Source organism: Dermacentor silvarum, chromosome 6, assembly GCF_013339745.2.
Source record: "Dermacentor silvarum isolate Dsil-2018 chromosome 6, BIME_Dsil_1.4, whole genome shotgun sequence".
In the NCBI taxonomy this organism is placed as follows: Eukaryota; Metazoa; Arthropoda; class Arachnida; order Ixodida; family Ixodidae; genus Dermacentor; species Dermacentor silvarum.
This window is the reverse complement of record NC_051159.1, coordinates 104,579,050-104,594,816: the sequence shown is the minus strand read 5'-3', so window position 1 is coordinate 104,594,816 and position 15,767 is coordinate 104,579,050. Positions and strand designations below refer to the sequence as shown.

General features: G+C 42.6%; 1 protein-coding gene across 1 annotated transcript in view; it reads right to left on the bottom strand.

Moving 5' to 3' along the window:
* Window positions 1–4,789: 4,789 nt before the first annotated feature.
* Window positions 4,790–15,767, bottom strand: part of LOC119456809 (nephrin-like) — a 57,043-nt gene continuing 46,065 nt past the window's right edge. Inside the window, exons 9-12 of the mRNA XM_037718626.2 lie at window positions 12,094–12,121; window positions 11,804–11,892; window positions 10,419–10,516; window positions 4,790–8,286 (exon numbers count right to left, since the gene is read on the bottom strand). Coding sequence (XP_037574554.1) covers window positions 8,065–8,286; window positions 10,419–10,516; window positions 11,804–11,892; window positions 12,094–12,121 — 437 coding nt within the window. The 3' untranslated portion in view covers window positions 4,790–8,064. The remainder of the gene's footprint in view (window positions 8,287–10,418; window positions 10,517–11,803; window positions 11,893–12,093; window positions 12,122–15,767) is intronic.

Genomic DNA, 15,767 nt, shown 5'->3' with positions numbered 1-15,767 from the left:
ATGCTCTTCACCAGAATATGGACAGAAACAATATGTGGGAATTTTATTTTCAAGTTATTTTTCGCGGCAATGATTCAAAATTATTGATCGCCAGGCATACATTACAGGATCCACTAATTCTGACAGGAATGTAATTTTTCGGAATGTCAAACATCCCATCTCATTGTAAAAGCTCTTCAGTTTTTTAAATACCCTCTTTTCACATTTTTGGCACCGCGTTTTGTGATTGATGTTGCCTGAAATTTTATTGGCACTCAGCCAAAAAACGTTCTTATATCGGGAAGTTTACCATAAATCTAAGTACCGATTACTATAGATGTACCAACGCATGTGTTTTTTGCCATGCAAGTTCATTTGTTTGTGAAAAATAGGCCGCAACCACAACTTGTCGAACTTCCGGTAGGCTGAAGATACACTATAATGCGCCTCCTTATGTTAGGGGTTTGTGTGTAGGAAGATGAAACCACTAAAGTTTATATTTTTGGCGGCAGCACTTAACAAGTCGATGATATTGTGAACACTGCCGTGAAGGGACACTGGTATGCCAAGAAAATTTATTTGGCGACTCCTAAGCTAGCTATTAGCCAATTTGGTAACAACACCCAATAAACAACTGCTTACCATCAATTAGGCCTGCCCACTGAATCTGGAGTTTACTAGCATCATTCCGCTTGAAAATGGCATGAACGGCGTCGGCCGCCTTCCAGGCATTGCAAACACCTTGTTTAATGGAATACCGCTGTTATAGCTGAGCGGAGAATTAGGTCGTAAAATTGATGAAGACCCTGCAAGGAAGTGTTGAATGCTTAACCTCCCTCCGGAAGTGAGATAGACCGATAAGGTCACTGAAGTTAGCTGACATCCACCAGCAATAGAAGTTGTCCATTAGTTTGATGTTATTCTGTTATTCCCGTGCCTTTCCCCGCTAACAGCTTCTGCACACGGTCGATCGTAGAACCGTGTCTAGGCTGATGGCAGTCTGCCTTGAGCCCTAACGACTCAGCTCGTTCGTCTGAGGTGCCGATGTTCCTTCAGGAGAGAGGCATTTGTAGAGAGATTTGGCGTATGAGAATCCCGAAAGCCAGGAAGAATCGTTTATTAGGCTTAGTATTGGCAGGTGCAGAGGCGCCCACTACATCTTGGTGTGCGCGCGTGCCTTGTTGACAGGACGGATCAACTTCCTTGGACAAGCTCCACCTTGCAAGTGAGGGAATATCGCTGGCGTTGGAGAAGAGGTGCGGGGAAAATGTAATTCCGCTTTCATCGGTTTAGAAGACGTTCACGCTATCCTAGCGCTGCTGAGAACCGCGGAAGCATTATGATTCCCGCTCCCGAAAGTCTTCATGTAATGCCGTTCATCGCTATTCGCGGACGTTTCTTTTCAAACTCAGGCTGTGTGAGTAAACAAAAAAAATAGCTACATAACCGTTATAAAATTCGCTCAAATAAGAAAAAAATCTGACATTGTTGGGTATGCCATCACCTTTACATTTTGTTGCAAGAGAACCGCGTCTTGGCAACTCATCCAATGTTTGACAAAGAATGTTTTGATATCGACATTCTGAGACGTTTCACAGGCTCCATCCAGGAACTTCTTTTCCATAAATACAAGACAGGAAACGGTGAGAAGGCGATTACGCACATCAGTATTATGTTGTGGTAAATGTCAAAGAGAATGTCATTCAACGAAGATTCCTATATAACTTTGTAGTCCATACATGTGCACACTCAGGAAGGCCACATGGTCACATTTAATCTAGGAGCACTCCACTGCAGCTTTCCTTCTATAGATCGATGGCCTGATAGTAATGCACCGAGTCTTCTTTTTAATAAATCGATATAAAGGGTAATGAAGGGAAGGCTGTCCTAATGCCGCGAACAGTACTCAGGATTGAGAAAAACCAGGAGAGAAGCAGATGAAAACAACATCTCTTGTTGTTATTGTAAAAACAAATGCCACAGACCAACTGCAATGTGAAACGTGTATCTCTTCTTTTTTTTTTGTCTAACGCTCACACAGAATCCTACTTTATAAAGCTGGCACCTCCCTTTATACTATGCGGAAAATAATGGTCCTTATTAGTATCCGATGACTGTGTCAAAAACGTGTTTTTATTAAATAACTGAACCAATGCGCACATAACGAACACCCTTGAGTGACTGAAAACGTAAACCACCGACGTTACCACAAAATACGAATTTTTCTGTATTGCATACGTCGGGCACTCCTGCCTTGTTTTGAACATATACCTGACAATAAATTGTTCGAAAAAATCTAACTTGTATTACATACCAGCCACTAAGAACGCTTTCCAGAACTTGAACGAACCGACTTGACGGCCACCGCTATACAAAAAAAAAAGAAAACACGTATTGGCGCAAGAAACGATGCACCATGGCAACGAACGGATCTAGAGGATTTAACTGCCTTTCGAGGAGGTAGTGATAATATGGTGCTAAAGTATGTATCTAGTTTAACAGCAACTGTCTGTGTACTATAGTTTTGTTCTGTTGTTAAGACTGGCTTACTGTTTATCTTCTGCGACTGTGTGTGCATGCGTGCGTATGTGCGTGTGTTTATGTGGGTGCGTGGTGCGTGTGCGTATTTTTTTCTATGCACGCGGGAGCGAGAAGAGATGCGCATGTGTTCACTTATCATGACGAAAATCCGTGGATGAAGAGAAGACTGAGGTACAAACTTACCACAAGGATGAAACTTGAGGTCTTCAAGACGTAATTCCTGCGACGGAGACCGCGCATGTCCGAACAAGGATGTCAGGAGTGAGACTAGGCGTACACAGTTTAGGCAGTGTTTCGGGGTTGTTATTATCTACCGCAGACTTCCTCCTTCCGAGACAGTCGCTGGCGTACAGGAACGGTTGGCCATGAGAGCCGATCGATTCTGAGAAAGGAGCGTGCACTAGGACACATCCTCGCACATTGGGCCTGCCCAACAAGCGACACTGAGTGGCGTCGCGTGTTTGACGTGCTAGCCTGCCGTTCTGTCACATGTACTATGAATGCATCACCATGTTTCGCTATATAGGTGCGAACGTTGCTTCTCCGTGCAACTGTCCTGTGGGCAGGCTCTACTACTGCCTTAGTGCTATGAAGTGTTTGTGGTATTTAAAGTGTTTCACCCATGGTTGTTGTCGCTGGTAACTGTTGTTGGCGGGAGTATATAATTCCTGTCCCAATAATTCAGATGCATTTTGTTGTTTCTACCACGCACAGTGCTGCGCAATCTTATCACTGAAACGTTGTTTTTTTTTTCGTTTCGGTTATTGCTAGAGTACCGGTGATTAATAAAAATATTTAGACCAATGTAAGCCGCAACGTCCGGTTTTGCATACGGTTATATTCTCAAGTCCGTGCAAGTGCAGGAACCCTCCTTACTTGAAGGTACGTTTTGTCCGTATTCAATCTGGGAAATACCGAAATACACCGACTTATTGCAAGATATGTCTTATTTCACAATAAAGTTCACTCAGTTTCTCTGAAAATGTATTATTAATTTAAGACTTTTTTAATCTTCTCGGTTGGCCTAACGGCAACGTCTAGACTTCTACTCATGTACATCATTGGTGTGTGCGGGTAGTTTCATTTATTACTTAAATGACACGCCCTTCACTCCAGAGGGCTTTATAAGTCCAAAACCAACCAACGAGAAGCGCTGTGTGCCACAACATACGAAATCGATTTATTTCGTTCAGAAAGAGGCGCGAGAACATTGCAGCGCTCGTAAAACAAAGCCTTACATGGTCACCGCGTAGCAGAACATTCTTGGCGGTTCGAACAAGTAAAAATGCGCCGTGAAGACTATACTAATGTAGGAACCCTGAAGAGAACAACATTGCTCAGAGAGAAATGCCCTCCACCTACTCAAGAGTAGGCGGGAAACACTTCACGGCAAAAACGGGTGATCACGCGGCACGTTTCTGAGGCAGAACGCTCGCGGAGGGTTCCACCTAACGGCAAGCTACAGTTCGCGTTGTGTCCAGCGAAGCTGCCACTGACAAATCCTCCTACTGGCGCTGTCAACTACAGGCGTTCTGCCTCGGGAATCTCGCCGCGGTGCCCGAGTGGGTCGACACTTCCGGACACGTGGCTGTAAGTTTATTGGAATAAGGTCCGAACCACCAAGAGGGAATGTCGAGTGGCCGAACTCAGAAAGCTTTGCGTTCGTAATCGCTGTTCACTATTTGACCGCAGATTTTGCTAACAATATTGATAAAGCTTCCGTATCGCAGCACCGGGCCAGGAATTGCCCATCGCGATGTCTTAATGCCGCGGTTGGGTAGTAACTGATCTTACGAACACTTCTATTGTACCAAAGGTTTTTTTGTTTTTTTTTAATACATGCTCAGGAGCAAAGAGCAGAAGCGCCCGGGGCGACATCCACAGTGAGTCCCACCAGTTAGTCTGAACAGCTGAGTCCGACCACGGCCGGGATTCAATCCCGCGATCGAATCCCGGCCCAATCGAATCCAGGCGAAATGCAAAAACGCCCGTGTGCTTGCGTTGTAGTGCACGCTAATGAACCCCAGGTGTTCAAAATTAATCCGGAGCCCTCGACTATGGCGTTCCTCATAATCAAAACTGCTCTTGGCACATAAAACCCCTGAAAGACGAAGAACAGTCCGACCACCATTAGTTTGCGATTTTTTTTTTTGATTAGTTGCATGCCCAGGTTGGTGGTGTTGACCTACATTTACTTACCTTGGACCAGACTTATTTTCGTAACCAGCAGGAATGCATGCCACTCAGTAGGCAACGTAGAATAGTAAAATCCGAAAGAAGCAGAAATTTGAAGTTTATTTCTAACATCAGAGAGATATCCCGAAACTATACAGAGCACATTTCGCGAAAAAAAAAAAAATAAGACGACAGACACAGACACGACTCGAGGCCGGAGCACGTAATACTAACAGTGTGTCCAAGCGTCAAGCACAACAACGTCCTCCTCAGGCCATCTTCGTAAACATTTGTCGCCGTCAATTGTGATATCACAGTGCCTCAAGGTTGCTAGTAATAAGGAAAACGTCACAGGAGTCTTAACACAGCTTACTGTACAGGCAGTGTGTTTTGTTTCACACTGCTCCACGATTCCCTCGGCGTCGTGTTAAAAGGCCGGGAATGGTGGCGCAATATTTCACGCGATTTCGCATGGCAGCGGAAAGGTAATGACGACGCGGCCTTCAAGAAAAACTTCCTTTGACCTGAGTTACGTTTAAATCTCGAGGCAAGGCTAAGATTGGAGCATTGAAACGTTTGCTGACAGTTTGAAATTTGTTGTGGTGGTGCAATCCAAGGGACACGTTGATGACCTAATGCTTCGTGATTTATTCGCAATAGAAAACATATATTGCTTTACTTGTCTCAGATGCAAATAAAAACACACATTATTTAGCGAATTTTAATGATTTGAACTTGCTGCCGGGAAACTTTTCTACATGGTTTTCGAAGAAAATCCAAGACGTGCGGCTAAAACGCTAACCCAGAAACCAGTTGGACAAAATAGCGCATACCACTGTTTACTGTTGGTCGAGCCTGCTTTCTTTACGAGCGCGTTATCAATTTACTTGCAGTTTTTTTTTTCATTGCTATTGTATATTTTAGTTTAATGGCACGCCGTTTGTGCGAGTAATATGAAGAAAAAGAGCACGCTTTAGTTTAAACAGAGCCAGTTAAAGACTGACGAGGTGCTCATTGATGGAGCTACTCCACACCGACACAGAAAGAAATGCAGTGAATGTAGCCTGAGCAACCTGTACGTCGTTCATCCCAATTTTGAGGGAAAACGTTCGAATAGAACAGACAATTAATTACTTGCAGCTCGCTAACAACATATAAACTTGAAATGTCCCTAAGATTCAGTATTTGGAACATTTATCTCCGTTACGATATTTGGTCGCGGTTTATTCTGATTTGACATGCACAATCAGTCAAGTAGACAGAAAGCAAAAAGAAACGGTAAAGATTTCTGCTGTAGTGTATAATTCTACTGGAAACGCACCACTCCAGTTAGAAACCAGGAGTTGGATTACAGTATGAGCTTGTGAACTGCCCCATTAGAAATTTTACAGTAACAGTTAATATTGGATCTTCAGAAAGGTATCATTTACTCACCGCTCCTCGATTTCACAACCGCATTCAAAAAATTCCTGTATCTGCATATTTCATACATGGCAAGTGTTAGTAACCGCAATCCTGAAAGCATGGGCCTATTTGCAGCCGAAACCCACAACAAGTTCCCACATCTCCGGTGATGCAGTGAGTCTTGTGGATATCAATACGGAGAGCAACTGTAATATTAAAAGCTATGTACCAGGTTGCTGGGAGTTCGACCCCTAAGGATCATGCGTTGCAGCAGTATGCCAGCTTAGGACGATGGCAAATGAATGCCAGAGGCTGACCCAGCTTGACGTTACCTAAGCAAAAGTGGGTTTCACGTGGTTCCTTACCATAGCTTTATTCGGACATCACCTTTTAAAGTCACAGATTCTGTTTGTCAGGGCCAACCAGAGAATGCTCGATCTCACATGTGCCCAAGATTTCTGAAGGCAAGTCTTGCTTGTTAGAAGCCCGGTAATTGTGAAGTACTTAAGATAGAGCTAACATCCCTCGTGTCTGGGCGCACCCTGGGCCCTCTAGCGTACACATAATTATCCTTGTACCACAGAGGCCATCATCACAATGATGCATATTTCTCTTCCTCCCGCAAGTTCCTTCAGGAAGCGCCTTAGTTAATATTAAAGCCCCCATCATACTTATGTAGAGCACGGCAGCAGTGCACACCAAGTTGTGTGTGCTCGCTAGCCAGACTTATCTAAATGGCACGTGGCTTCTACTCGCGCCTTATAATGTGTCACACTCATGAACATTACAAAAGATGAAAGCCGCTCGCGTTATTTATGGACGCGTTGTTTCTCAGCCTTGCGAATACCTATTGAAATAACAAGTATTACAATGACATGCCTAAATTTTGCGCCGGCTTGAAACGTGCTCGTGGCTTCTTATTTTTTATGGCGTACATTTACTTACATAAAGTTGATATTTTTAGGAGTTGTTTGCCTGATAATGAGTACTTTTATTTGGTGTAACTGCTTAGTGACTACTTTTATTTATTTGTTTGTTTGTTTCACGAAAAGAAATATGAGTAAATTTAATCGCTATGATTGCTTGATGTCCATAATTTGTCTCAAGTTAGCAACATACATAAGCGAAAGTTACGTATTTTTACTATTGCATTGAGGCTTACTCATTGGATTGAGATTATCTATACAAATTTATTTATGTATCACTTTTAACCGCTTACTTGTTTTGAGGGAACCTTTTCAATAAATCACAGAAGTCAGCCTAAACAAATAAAGAAGGCGCCTATGTTAGTCTTTCTGAACGAAGCCATGCCAAATGTAAGAAAACTTGGCGGTAGTGCTAGTCATGATCTCAAAAGTAGTTCAGTGATTACTGCGCCTAACTTTTGTTCACCAATGCTTGTATAAAATTTTGTGCTATCGGTAAGCTGTGCCTGCCTACTGGGCAACTAGTGGCGCGAAGAGCAGATATGCCGCTCATGTGCACTGCATGCATCAAGTTTCTTGTGTCCAATTGGTTCCCAGAATACACAGCACTAACGCAATGCAACATACACTGCTCTCATGCTCAATATGATTACGTTGAGGGCTTAATGGCATGAAATTCAATTCGGGTTTATGCCGTGATCTTCTAACACATGTTGCACTTACTGCATCGAACACCAATGGAACCCGGGAGGAGAAGGTAACCAACGCAGAGAGTCAGAGTTCACAAGACTGCGACCACTCGCGTGACCGCCCGCTGAAGGGAAGAGTAATGAGTTCATCTTTGTAAGCACACTGCAGCACTCTTCCGTGAAGTGAGGATGACGCATCACATGTCGTCACCTAGCTGTCACTTCCTGCCCTTACGCGATGGCTCACTCCTGGCCAGAATTCAGTGTGACACTTTCCGCCGAGGAGTATGTGTCACTGTCAAGAGCAGCAGCACATGTGGTGCGGGATGAATAGCGTAACACGTGGCTTCTCACACTATTGTCTGGCGATACTTGAGCGGAGGCGGCACCACCACGCATTCTGACACTTCGTCCGCACTCGTATCGGCGCACAGCGCGGAAGGAACGGCGACGGCCGGAACGGCCACAGGCGTAGAGACCACAGTGGACACCGGCTCGTTCAGCACAGCTCGAGTCTGTCCTCCATTCTTGGACTGGTATTCCTGCAGCGGAGATCGTCCAAGCATCGCTTTCTGCAAACGGGAAAGGCGAATCAGAGAGAAAGCAAATGAGTTAGGGTAGACATGAGACAAGGTCGCTAGCGATCGTGTGGGACGTTTTCAAATTGTGCTCCGTGTTCTTGCGCTGCAGTTACATATCATCAAAAGTGTCCTCGCCTGGGAGTGTGCATGCGTCGATAGAGTAAGTGTCACTGACAGTGACGAAACACGTTCACCTGCCCACTTCTATGTGCGTACTCATCACTTATGTGTTAGTGTTCTTATACAATGTACAGTTTTTTAAAATATATTTTACCCTAGCAAGGAAATTTATCAGGCCCTGCACAAAGATTTTATTAGTAATGTGTTCCGTCCGAATCACGAACTTCGGGAGTAGGATGACCACCGAATCCTTTACGTCGTAGTTCGTTCCTTTCGAAATTCGTTGGAACAGAGCAATATTACATGCTATAGATGTGGTTAGTCATCATTTCTCTGAATTTAATAATTTGCCTAATCTAATCTGATACTTAATCCGTGGGCGCTGAGAAGCCCTGAAGCCATCTCTGATAGCTTTATGCCTTCGGTTTTCCCTTCTAGGATACGCAAGCAAAGTTGACAAACACAAAGTGTAATTATGAAACTATGCGGAATGCTTCGTTTTTACTTGTAGCGCAGTAGCGCTATTTATGCGCGGAGCCCTACTATACGGCACTCTGTCATAGCCTACTGTCTAGCTTTTGATGTTAAAACACCTTTACTGTAGTTATTGTACTTGCCACTTTTTTTTACTCCCATTGAGTTGAAGTATAACTTTCTGTGTGTATTCTTTATTGGTGCTTCACGAACTCCTTTCCAAACCTTAACCAAATTTTAATCGTCATAAACAAATGGAATTTAATGTTTTTTATAACACTGCGCAGTATAACTGGCAGCATCAGTAACCAATACTTCCGAACACGAATGAGTAAAAGAAATGTGTCCCCGATGTGCCTATTTTAACGTATTCTGCATTTAAACTTCAAAATGAAGTAGGTGTGTATGCCTTGAATGGCGGCGCGCAAATTACAAGTTAAATTCCTGTGAAGATATCGAAGAGGCGCAAGAGGAGACTTTATTATAATATAAATGCGCGGTGCTATGACCTCGCTCTTTATCGTCTCACCTGTGTTATCACTGCGATATAAAGATAAAAATCTAAAAACTAAACGATAGCGATCGCTTGAGAATGGCATTGGCTATACCCATCCCACCATAATTTCTTGCCGAGGTCGGTTACAGTGTATGGCATAAGCAGAGTACGCGACAAATGAAGAAACCATCTTCTCTACAAGAGTGTGTGCATCGCACTACACAAGAGTGCATAAAGTAGGTCACGGCTGGAACAAGCCTGAAGGCGGGCACTTTGTTGCAACAAGGTAGGGCGCGCAAAAAAGAGCCGACCTCAGAACAAAAAATAGATATGACCACTATTGGCCATAGCCACTAGCCGAAGCACGAACACAATTTAGCACGAAGCTTGCTTCACAACGCAGATGCGAATGTCAAAGCCAGCAACGTTATTCCTCGTTCGCGTTCTTTCTTCAAACGTTTGCTGCAATTTTATTTCTCAAGATAACACTACAAAGGCATGGTTGCACCACACGGTGATGAGGCATGCCTTGGTTACTTGCCTTTTATGCAGCGAACGCGTGTACTGCAATAAAACTTACTTGCTGTCTTATACTGAGGAATAGTGCGTAAATGCGACCATGGCTTGTAAAATTTATCGGGGACCACAAAGTCATTACAGGAAACGAAGAAAACTTTCGTGGTTCATCACGCACGTTCTTGACAAATTGCATTTGTAGACAATTGTAGACAACCACGGAATTTTAATTCTCCTCCATCAGTGGCGCAGTGACTGCGTCAGGAGTGCAACGTTGTCAATTATGTCCCTCAAGTCTAACCATTGAGTCTATTATGCTAATGTTAGGTCGAACCAAACAACTTTGATTGTTTGCTCTTTCTCTCTCCCTCTCTCTCTCTCTGTGTGTGTTCTCTTGAGTATGCCTGGTGTACTTCTCATTTTTGATATTTGCATAATACTGCAGGCGCAAACAAAATATATACGATGTACAAAAGCATCACAAAAAGAAAAAAAAAACGGGCTCAGCGACACATACGTCGTGTTCAGCATCAGCTTCTGTCCAGCCTTTCCACCGCACGGCTTCAGACGGTCGATCCTCTTCTTCCTTGAGCCGCTCGTCGCTGCCACTTACATCTGAAATCAAAGCAGAAGATGGCACAGAAAGTCACAAATAACGATGTTTCGTATCGCCTGAGATTGGTAGCCCATGTAGAGGAATTATTTTGGAGTGGGATTATGGCGCCCAAATTATAATAAAATAGATGGCATTTGAAAATTTATTATAAAAGTTTAGTTTTTGACGTGAGATTTCCGTGCGACATTACTTGATTATCACTAAAAAATTGTACGACAATGGTAAACTATTATGAAATATTCACTTCGGAATCTCAAATTTCGACCTGAATGGCTGTATAAACTGTGCATTTTGGCATTATTTGGTATTATAGTACGAAAAGTTTTTTTGACCCAAAATAGAAAGCCACTCTGACTATTTGTTCAGCCTAAGAGTATGGACCATTTATAAATAAGCTGGCGTACCTAAGGATTAAAGCAATTCAAGGGTCGAGCGGACCTTCTATTGCACGAAGAGTATGTGCAAATACTTGTTTACTCCTTGGTTAATTATTTCATATTTCAAACAAGTATTAGGACTATATTTAAAACCTTAGAATAATCTTTATTTATGTATATGTAGGATGCTGCGATTTGATTTGCTAAATTCGCTGATAATGTAGTAACCAGAAAATGTTGTGGAGCCCGCTGCAGAAAATTGTTTCATTAATAGAGTCATAGGCCAAATTAGCGCGGTGTCTTTTGTTTTCAGCTCTTAGAATACTCTTCCTGCCTCGAAAGATTCCGCACTATTCCCTAAAGAAGCTAATATCAGCATCAAAATACAAATTGTCGTAGAATTTCCTTGAAGTAGAGAATCGTATAGGCTTCCTAACTTATTTGATACTCACATACTTCGTAAAAGGAGGAGAATTCATAAATAATGCAGCCGCGCATAATCACTTCTGCCTGTACACTCGTTCTGACCGATATCTTATATTTGCTTGAAACATTCATTTATTTTCCTCTTGCAGTCAATGAAAACAAAATTTATGCTTTGCATTCTCCAGAGATAGATATAATTTAATATTGGCATACACAAGCGCTACGCCATTTATTGCAGGGACGGCTCTGAACAAATGCAGCTAATAAATCATTAAGTTACCGCTCTAACAAACTGTAAGTTTCCCACCTTAAGAAATGCTGTTTAGTTTCACATTTACGAACTATTTTTACTGCTACAGTGGAACAGTCAGTGCGGATAGGTCGGTTTTATTTGCTGTCGAATAAAAAGTTACCATCAAAAGTGGACCATTAGTATGAAAGAACAATATAAGGCAGTAAAGAGCAGCGCAAGAACTGGCCTACCAAGGACAACATCCGGGCACTTTTCTTCGCTCTGAGGGCTGCGGAGTTTCAACACGCCATCAGGGTACTGGTGAAGAGGGGCGATTTGTCTGAAAACGCAAGCAGAAACAATAACGCTGTAATCAAAAAAGATAAAACGATGAGATAATGACAATCAAATCTCTATTTTTATTTACATTCTTGAACTATGCGGGAGGAATGACACAATTGATTTAAGTGGTAAATTAAGAAAGCTTTCTGTGGCCCATTGATACCATAGTGTAATTGAGATAAAAGAGAATGTCACTCACAATTCGTCATCTCCCTTGATTGGCTCCGCTGCGTAAAAAAAATAGAAACGTGTGAGACAAGCCACCAATATTATTATCTTGTCAACATCTTATAATGAATAAACAACTTTTCTTTGAAAACGCTCAACAATTCCTTTCGTAAACCTCAATCGATTGTTAGCGCTCCATGAACTCTAATCTGTTGCTAGATAGCTGCAAGAATTTTACTGACAACATGGCACAAAGCTGACATAAAGCTGACAGAAAGTTCACATTTCTTGAGAACTCACTGGCTTTCATTCATAACTGCAGCATGTTTTCTAAACTGTGCAAGTGATGTTCGAATTTTCATAAATTACAACAATAATCTCCAGTTATGTCATTTTTGATGTTAACTGAGTCTAGTAATATGTCCCCGAAGAAATAGGTTCTTTATTTTTCTCTCTCCTAAATAAAGTCTTTTATTAGCAAATAGAATGCGTTGTTAGTGCGTATGCAGATATACCGGCTCGTGCTGCCTTCAACCGTCAATGTTGACGCCATATTGCGGTTATTTGTGCGAGCGACAACCATATAATTCATGAGTGATCTCTCTTAAGCTATATTTGTACAATGTCGACTATCACCTGTCCATTTTTATCGCTATAAAATATTGTCATGAATGCATCATGATACACCGCAATTTTATTACCATAAAATATTTTTCATGACACGTGATCGGAAGTTCTAGCTGTGTTCTTACTGATTCGTGAAGCCGCTTATCCGAAGCCTGTTGTATGTCATATCGGCCTCCGATATGAGCGATCATGCAAATATTTGCATGCTATAGCAATTAATCCGCATTGTTGGCCAAGGATTGTGCCCTCTTAGCTGTGGTCTGTGGTGCGTCCTAAGTGTAACATCATCAAAAAAAAAAAAAAACACGCGAGAGAGAGAGAGACAGAAGAAAGGGGAAAGGCAGGGAGGTTAACCAGATGGGAAGATCTGGTATGCTACCCTAGGTTGGGGAGGGAGGGGAGGGGGAGGTAAAGTGACAGGAAAGTGACGCGAAGATATGCATTGTGATCTCGGAGGCAAGAGCTGTTGGTCGCCGGATGCAAGCTAAATGGGGGCAAAGTAGAGCACCGAAGCGAATAGGACGTCTACGTGTGTAGTATCTACTCCCAACTAGCGCAAGTCCGTCAATTGCCTCCTAAAACAGTAATTAATGAGCAATAGCAAGTATTTCAGTGGCAACGTGTCCACTGGACACAAAAGTGACCACCGGGAGTCATTTCAGTCGCAGTTTTACGCAACAAGCCTGAATAATCTCTTTCATACGTAGCAGCCAATGCTACAAAGGCTGGAGACGAGCTAGCATTCGCGACCAAGAAATATTTCCTGATGACATATGTACGTGTAATGTCACGTCATCAAACATTTATGTTGAAAAATTAGACGTAACTATTACTTGGAAGGCGTATCAGACATGAACCTTTTAACCACCGAATGAACAGGGTGACACATTTCTGCAACCGTCGGCCACAGCGCACCACTCCCGAGAAATCCATATTACTTGGGATACTGGCAGCACAAAAAAGCGCAAATATTACGTGACTTGGTGTAACCTTACATCCACAACTTGTAGTTGTAATATATCAAGCAGTTGTTCCTTAGAGAGCGTCGAATATCAATAGTATAAGATATAGATTTTTTAAAGGAAAGCCCGAGAGGTCAACCTGAGTTAGTGTGCTCTAGTATGCTACTCTGTATTTGGGGAAGAGGTAAGGGGCGTGAAAGTACATGGGATTGATGATGATAATAAGAGAAATGGTATGTGCTTATATACATTAGACGGTGGCCCCACTAGAGCCGCTCATCTAGTTTCGTCTACTGCAGAAACTTCAACAATGCTTTAATTACCCGCATTGAAGTTGCCGTTTCAGGCCATGGGCCGTGAATAGCGTCCCCCGAGAGTGGTAGCCTGCCACCGGTGGCTAGGAGACTTTCCAACGTCCTTCGCTACAGAATTTATGCTGGGCAATCGCACAATATGTGCTCCAGCGTTTCAGGCCTCTGGCAGTATGCGCAGCCAGAGCTGTTCGACTGGCCGATGAGGTGTGCGTAGCGACAGGTGAAAGCAACACCCAGCCGAATATTGTCTAGCAATGTCGCTTTGTCCCGCGTAACCTTCAGAGGCAAAAATAATTTACCATCTGGATTGATTATATGTAGGCCTCTGTGGATATTGTCAGCATGGACTTTGTATGCCTTTGTAAGGTCCTGCATCAGTGCCTTGACTAAGTACACTGCGAAACCTACAGAGTGAAACTTTTATGACTCCACTTTTTGCGTATCTTCCTTTGCGGTGCCTGCTAAGTATGAAATTAAGTATTCGTTTATAGCACAGGGGATTCCATGCTTCGTCTCAATTTCTAGGCTCAAACCTCGCAGAACATTGCTCCTCAAGTATCTGCCGGGGTGCAGAAGCCAGAAGTGTTTATTGTCAAGTTTCAAAGCTGCTGTGGTCCTCAGAGCATATCTTGTAACGATTCATTACTTTCTCCATTCTATTCGCCCTTCGTCAACCATGCAGTCGCTATCTCTGATTTGAGGCACTCATCGCGGCCTGTGATACGAAGCGAATTATGAAATGGAGTGCTTTAATATACAACTCTTGATATCACTTCGATTCGTTAGGAAATAACACGTTGTGACGAATATTGTAGACGTAAAATTCAGTCTTACCCGCTTTTGAGATATGCTTTATACCCGACAACTAAAATAATTGTTTTCATGAATATTTAATAATCTTGTTTTCAACAGTCACCATGCGAAATCATCTTGCTAAATTTTCTGCTTCCTCGAATGGAAAATTTGCGTTTTTAACCAATATAATTTTTGCGTCATCGGCCAAGAACAGCGGTTCCTTTTGGCCTCACTTTCAAATTGTATTAACTGCTAACTATTGACACTATTTACAAGCACCCTGGCATCCTTTTACTGGTAGCTAAGAAAAAAGAAAACTATCGCCAAGCGCACCTTACTATTGTCTAACTTGACAGGTCTATACAGCGGTATTACTCGCGCAACAGCGGTGTCATCCATCTTCAACGAATCATGTTTTAGCTTTGTCGTATAATTCTTACACACTTAGGCATCATTGATCCAGTTGATATCATTGCGTAATATCAAATTGTACATTATGATATTCAATTCAAATTAGTATGGTCCCTATATAAACAAAAAGCTCTAACAAAGCTTCCCGTCTGGGGTAATTTTATTCAATTCTGACAAAAGAACTGCAGCATCGTTCTACAAGTTAGAAAAAAAAACAATGGGTTGAAGGTTATCACGTACGCTGAAGGCATTCACGCACCGCCTGCTACAGATATGAATCATTTGCGGGTGTACTTTAGGATTATTGAGCTTGTCGGTCCTGCCTCTATTTGAACAGTATGGCCGATGCGGGTAGGAAGAAACAAAACCCGGAATTTTGCCGTTGATGTGCGATCATTCATTTTCAATCAACTTAAAAAAACACAGAAACACAAGCTGATGCCTTCAAACAAGAAGCGCCCTTGTCTGTAGAATTTAATGAACTGAGATAACGCATGACAGAGCGGATGAAGGCGCCGTCTGCGTTTCAATTTGTTCCGACCTGCTCGTTTTCCATATTAAAGTTCTGGTCTCCCACCACGAAAAAAAAAAAACGT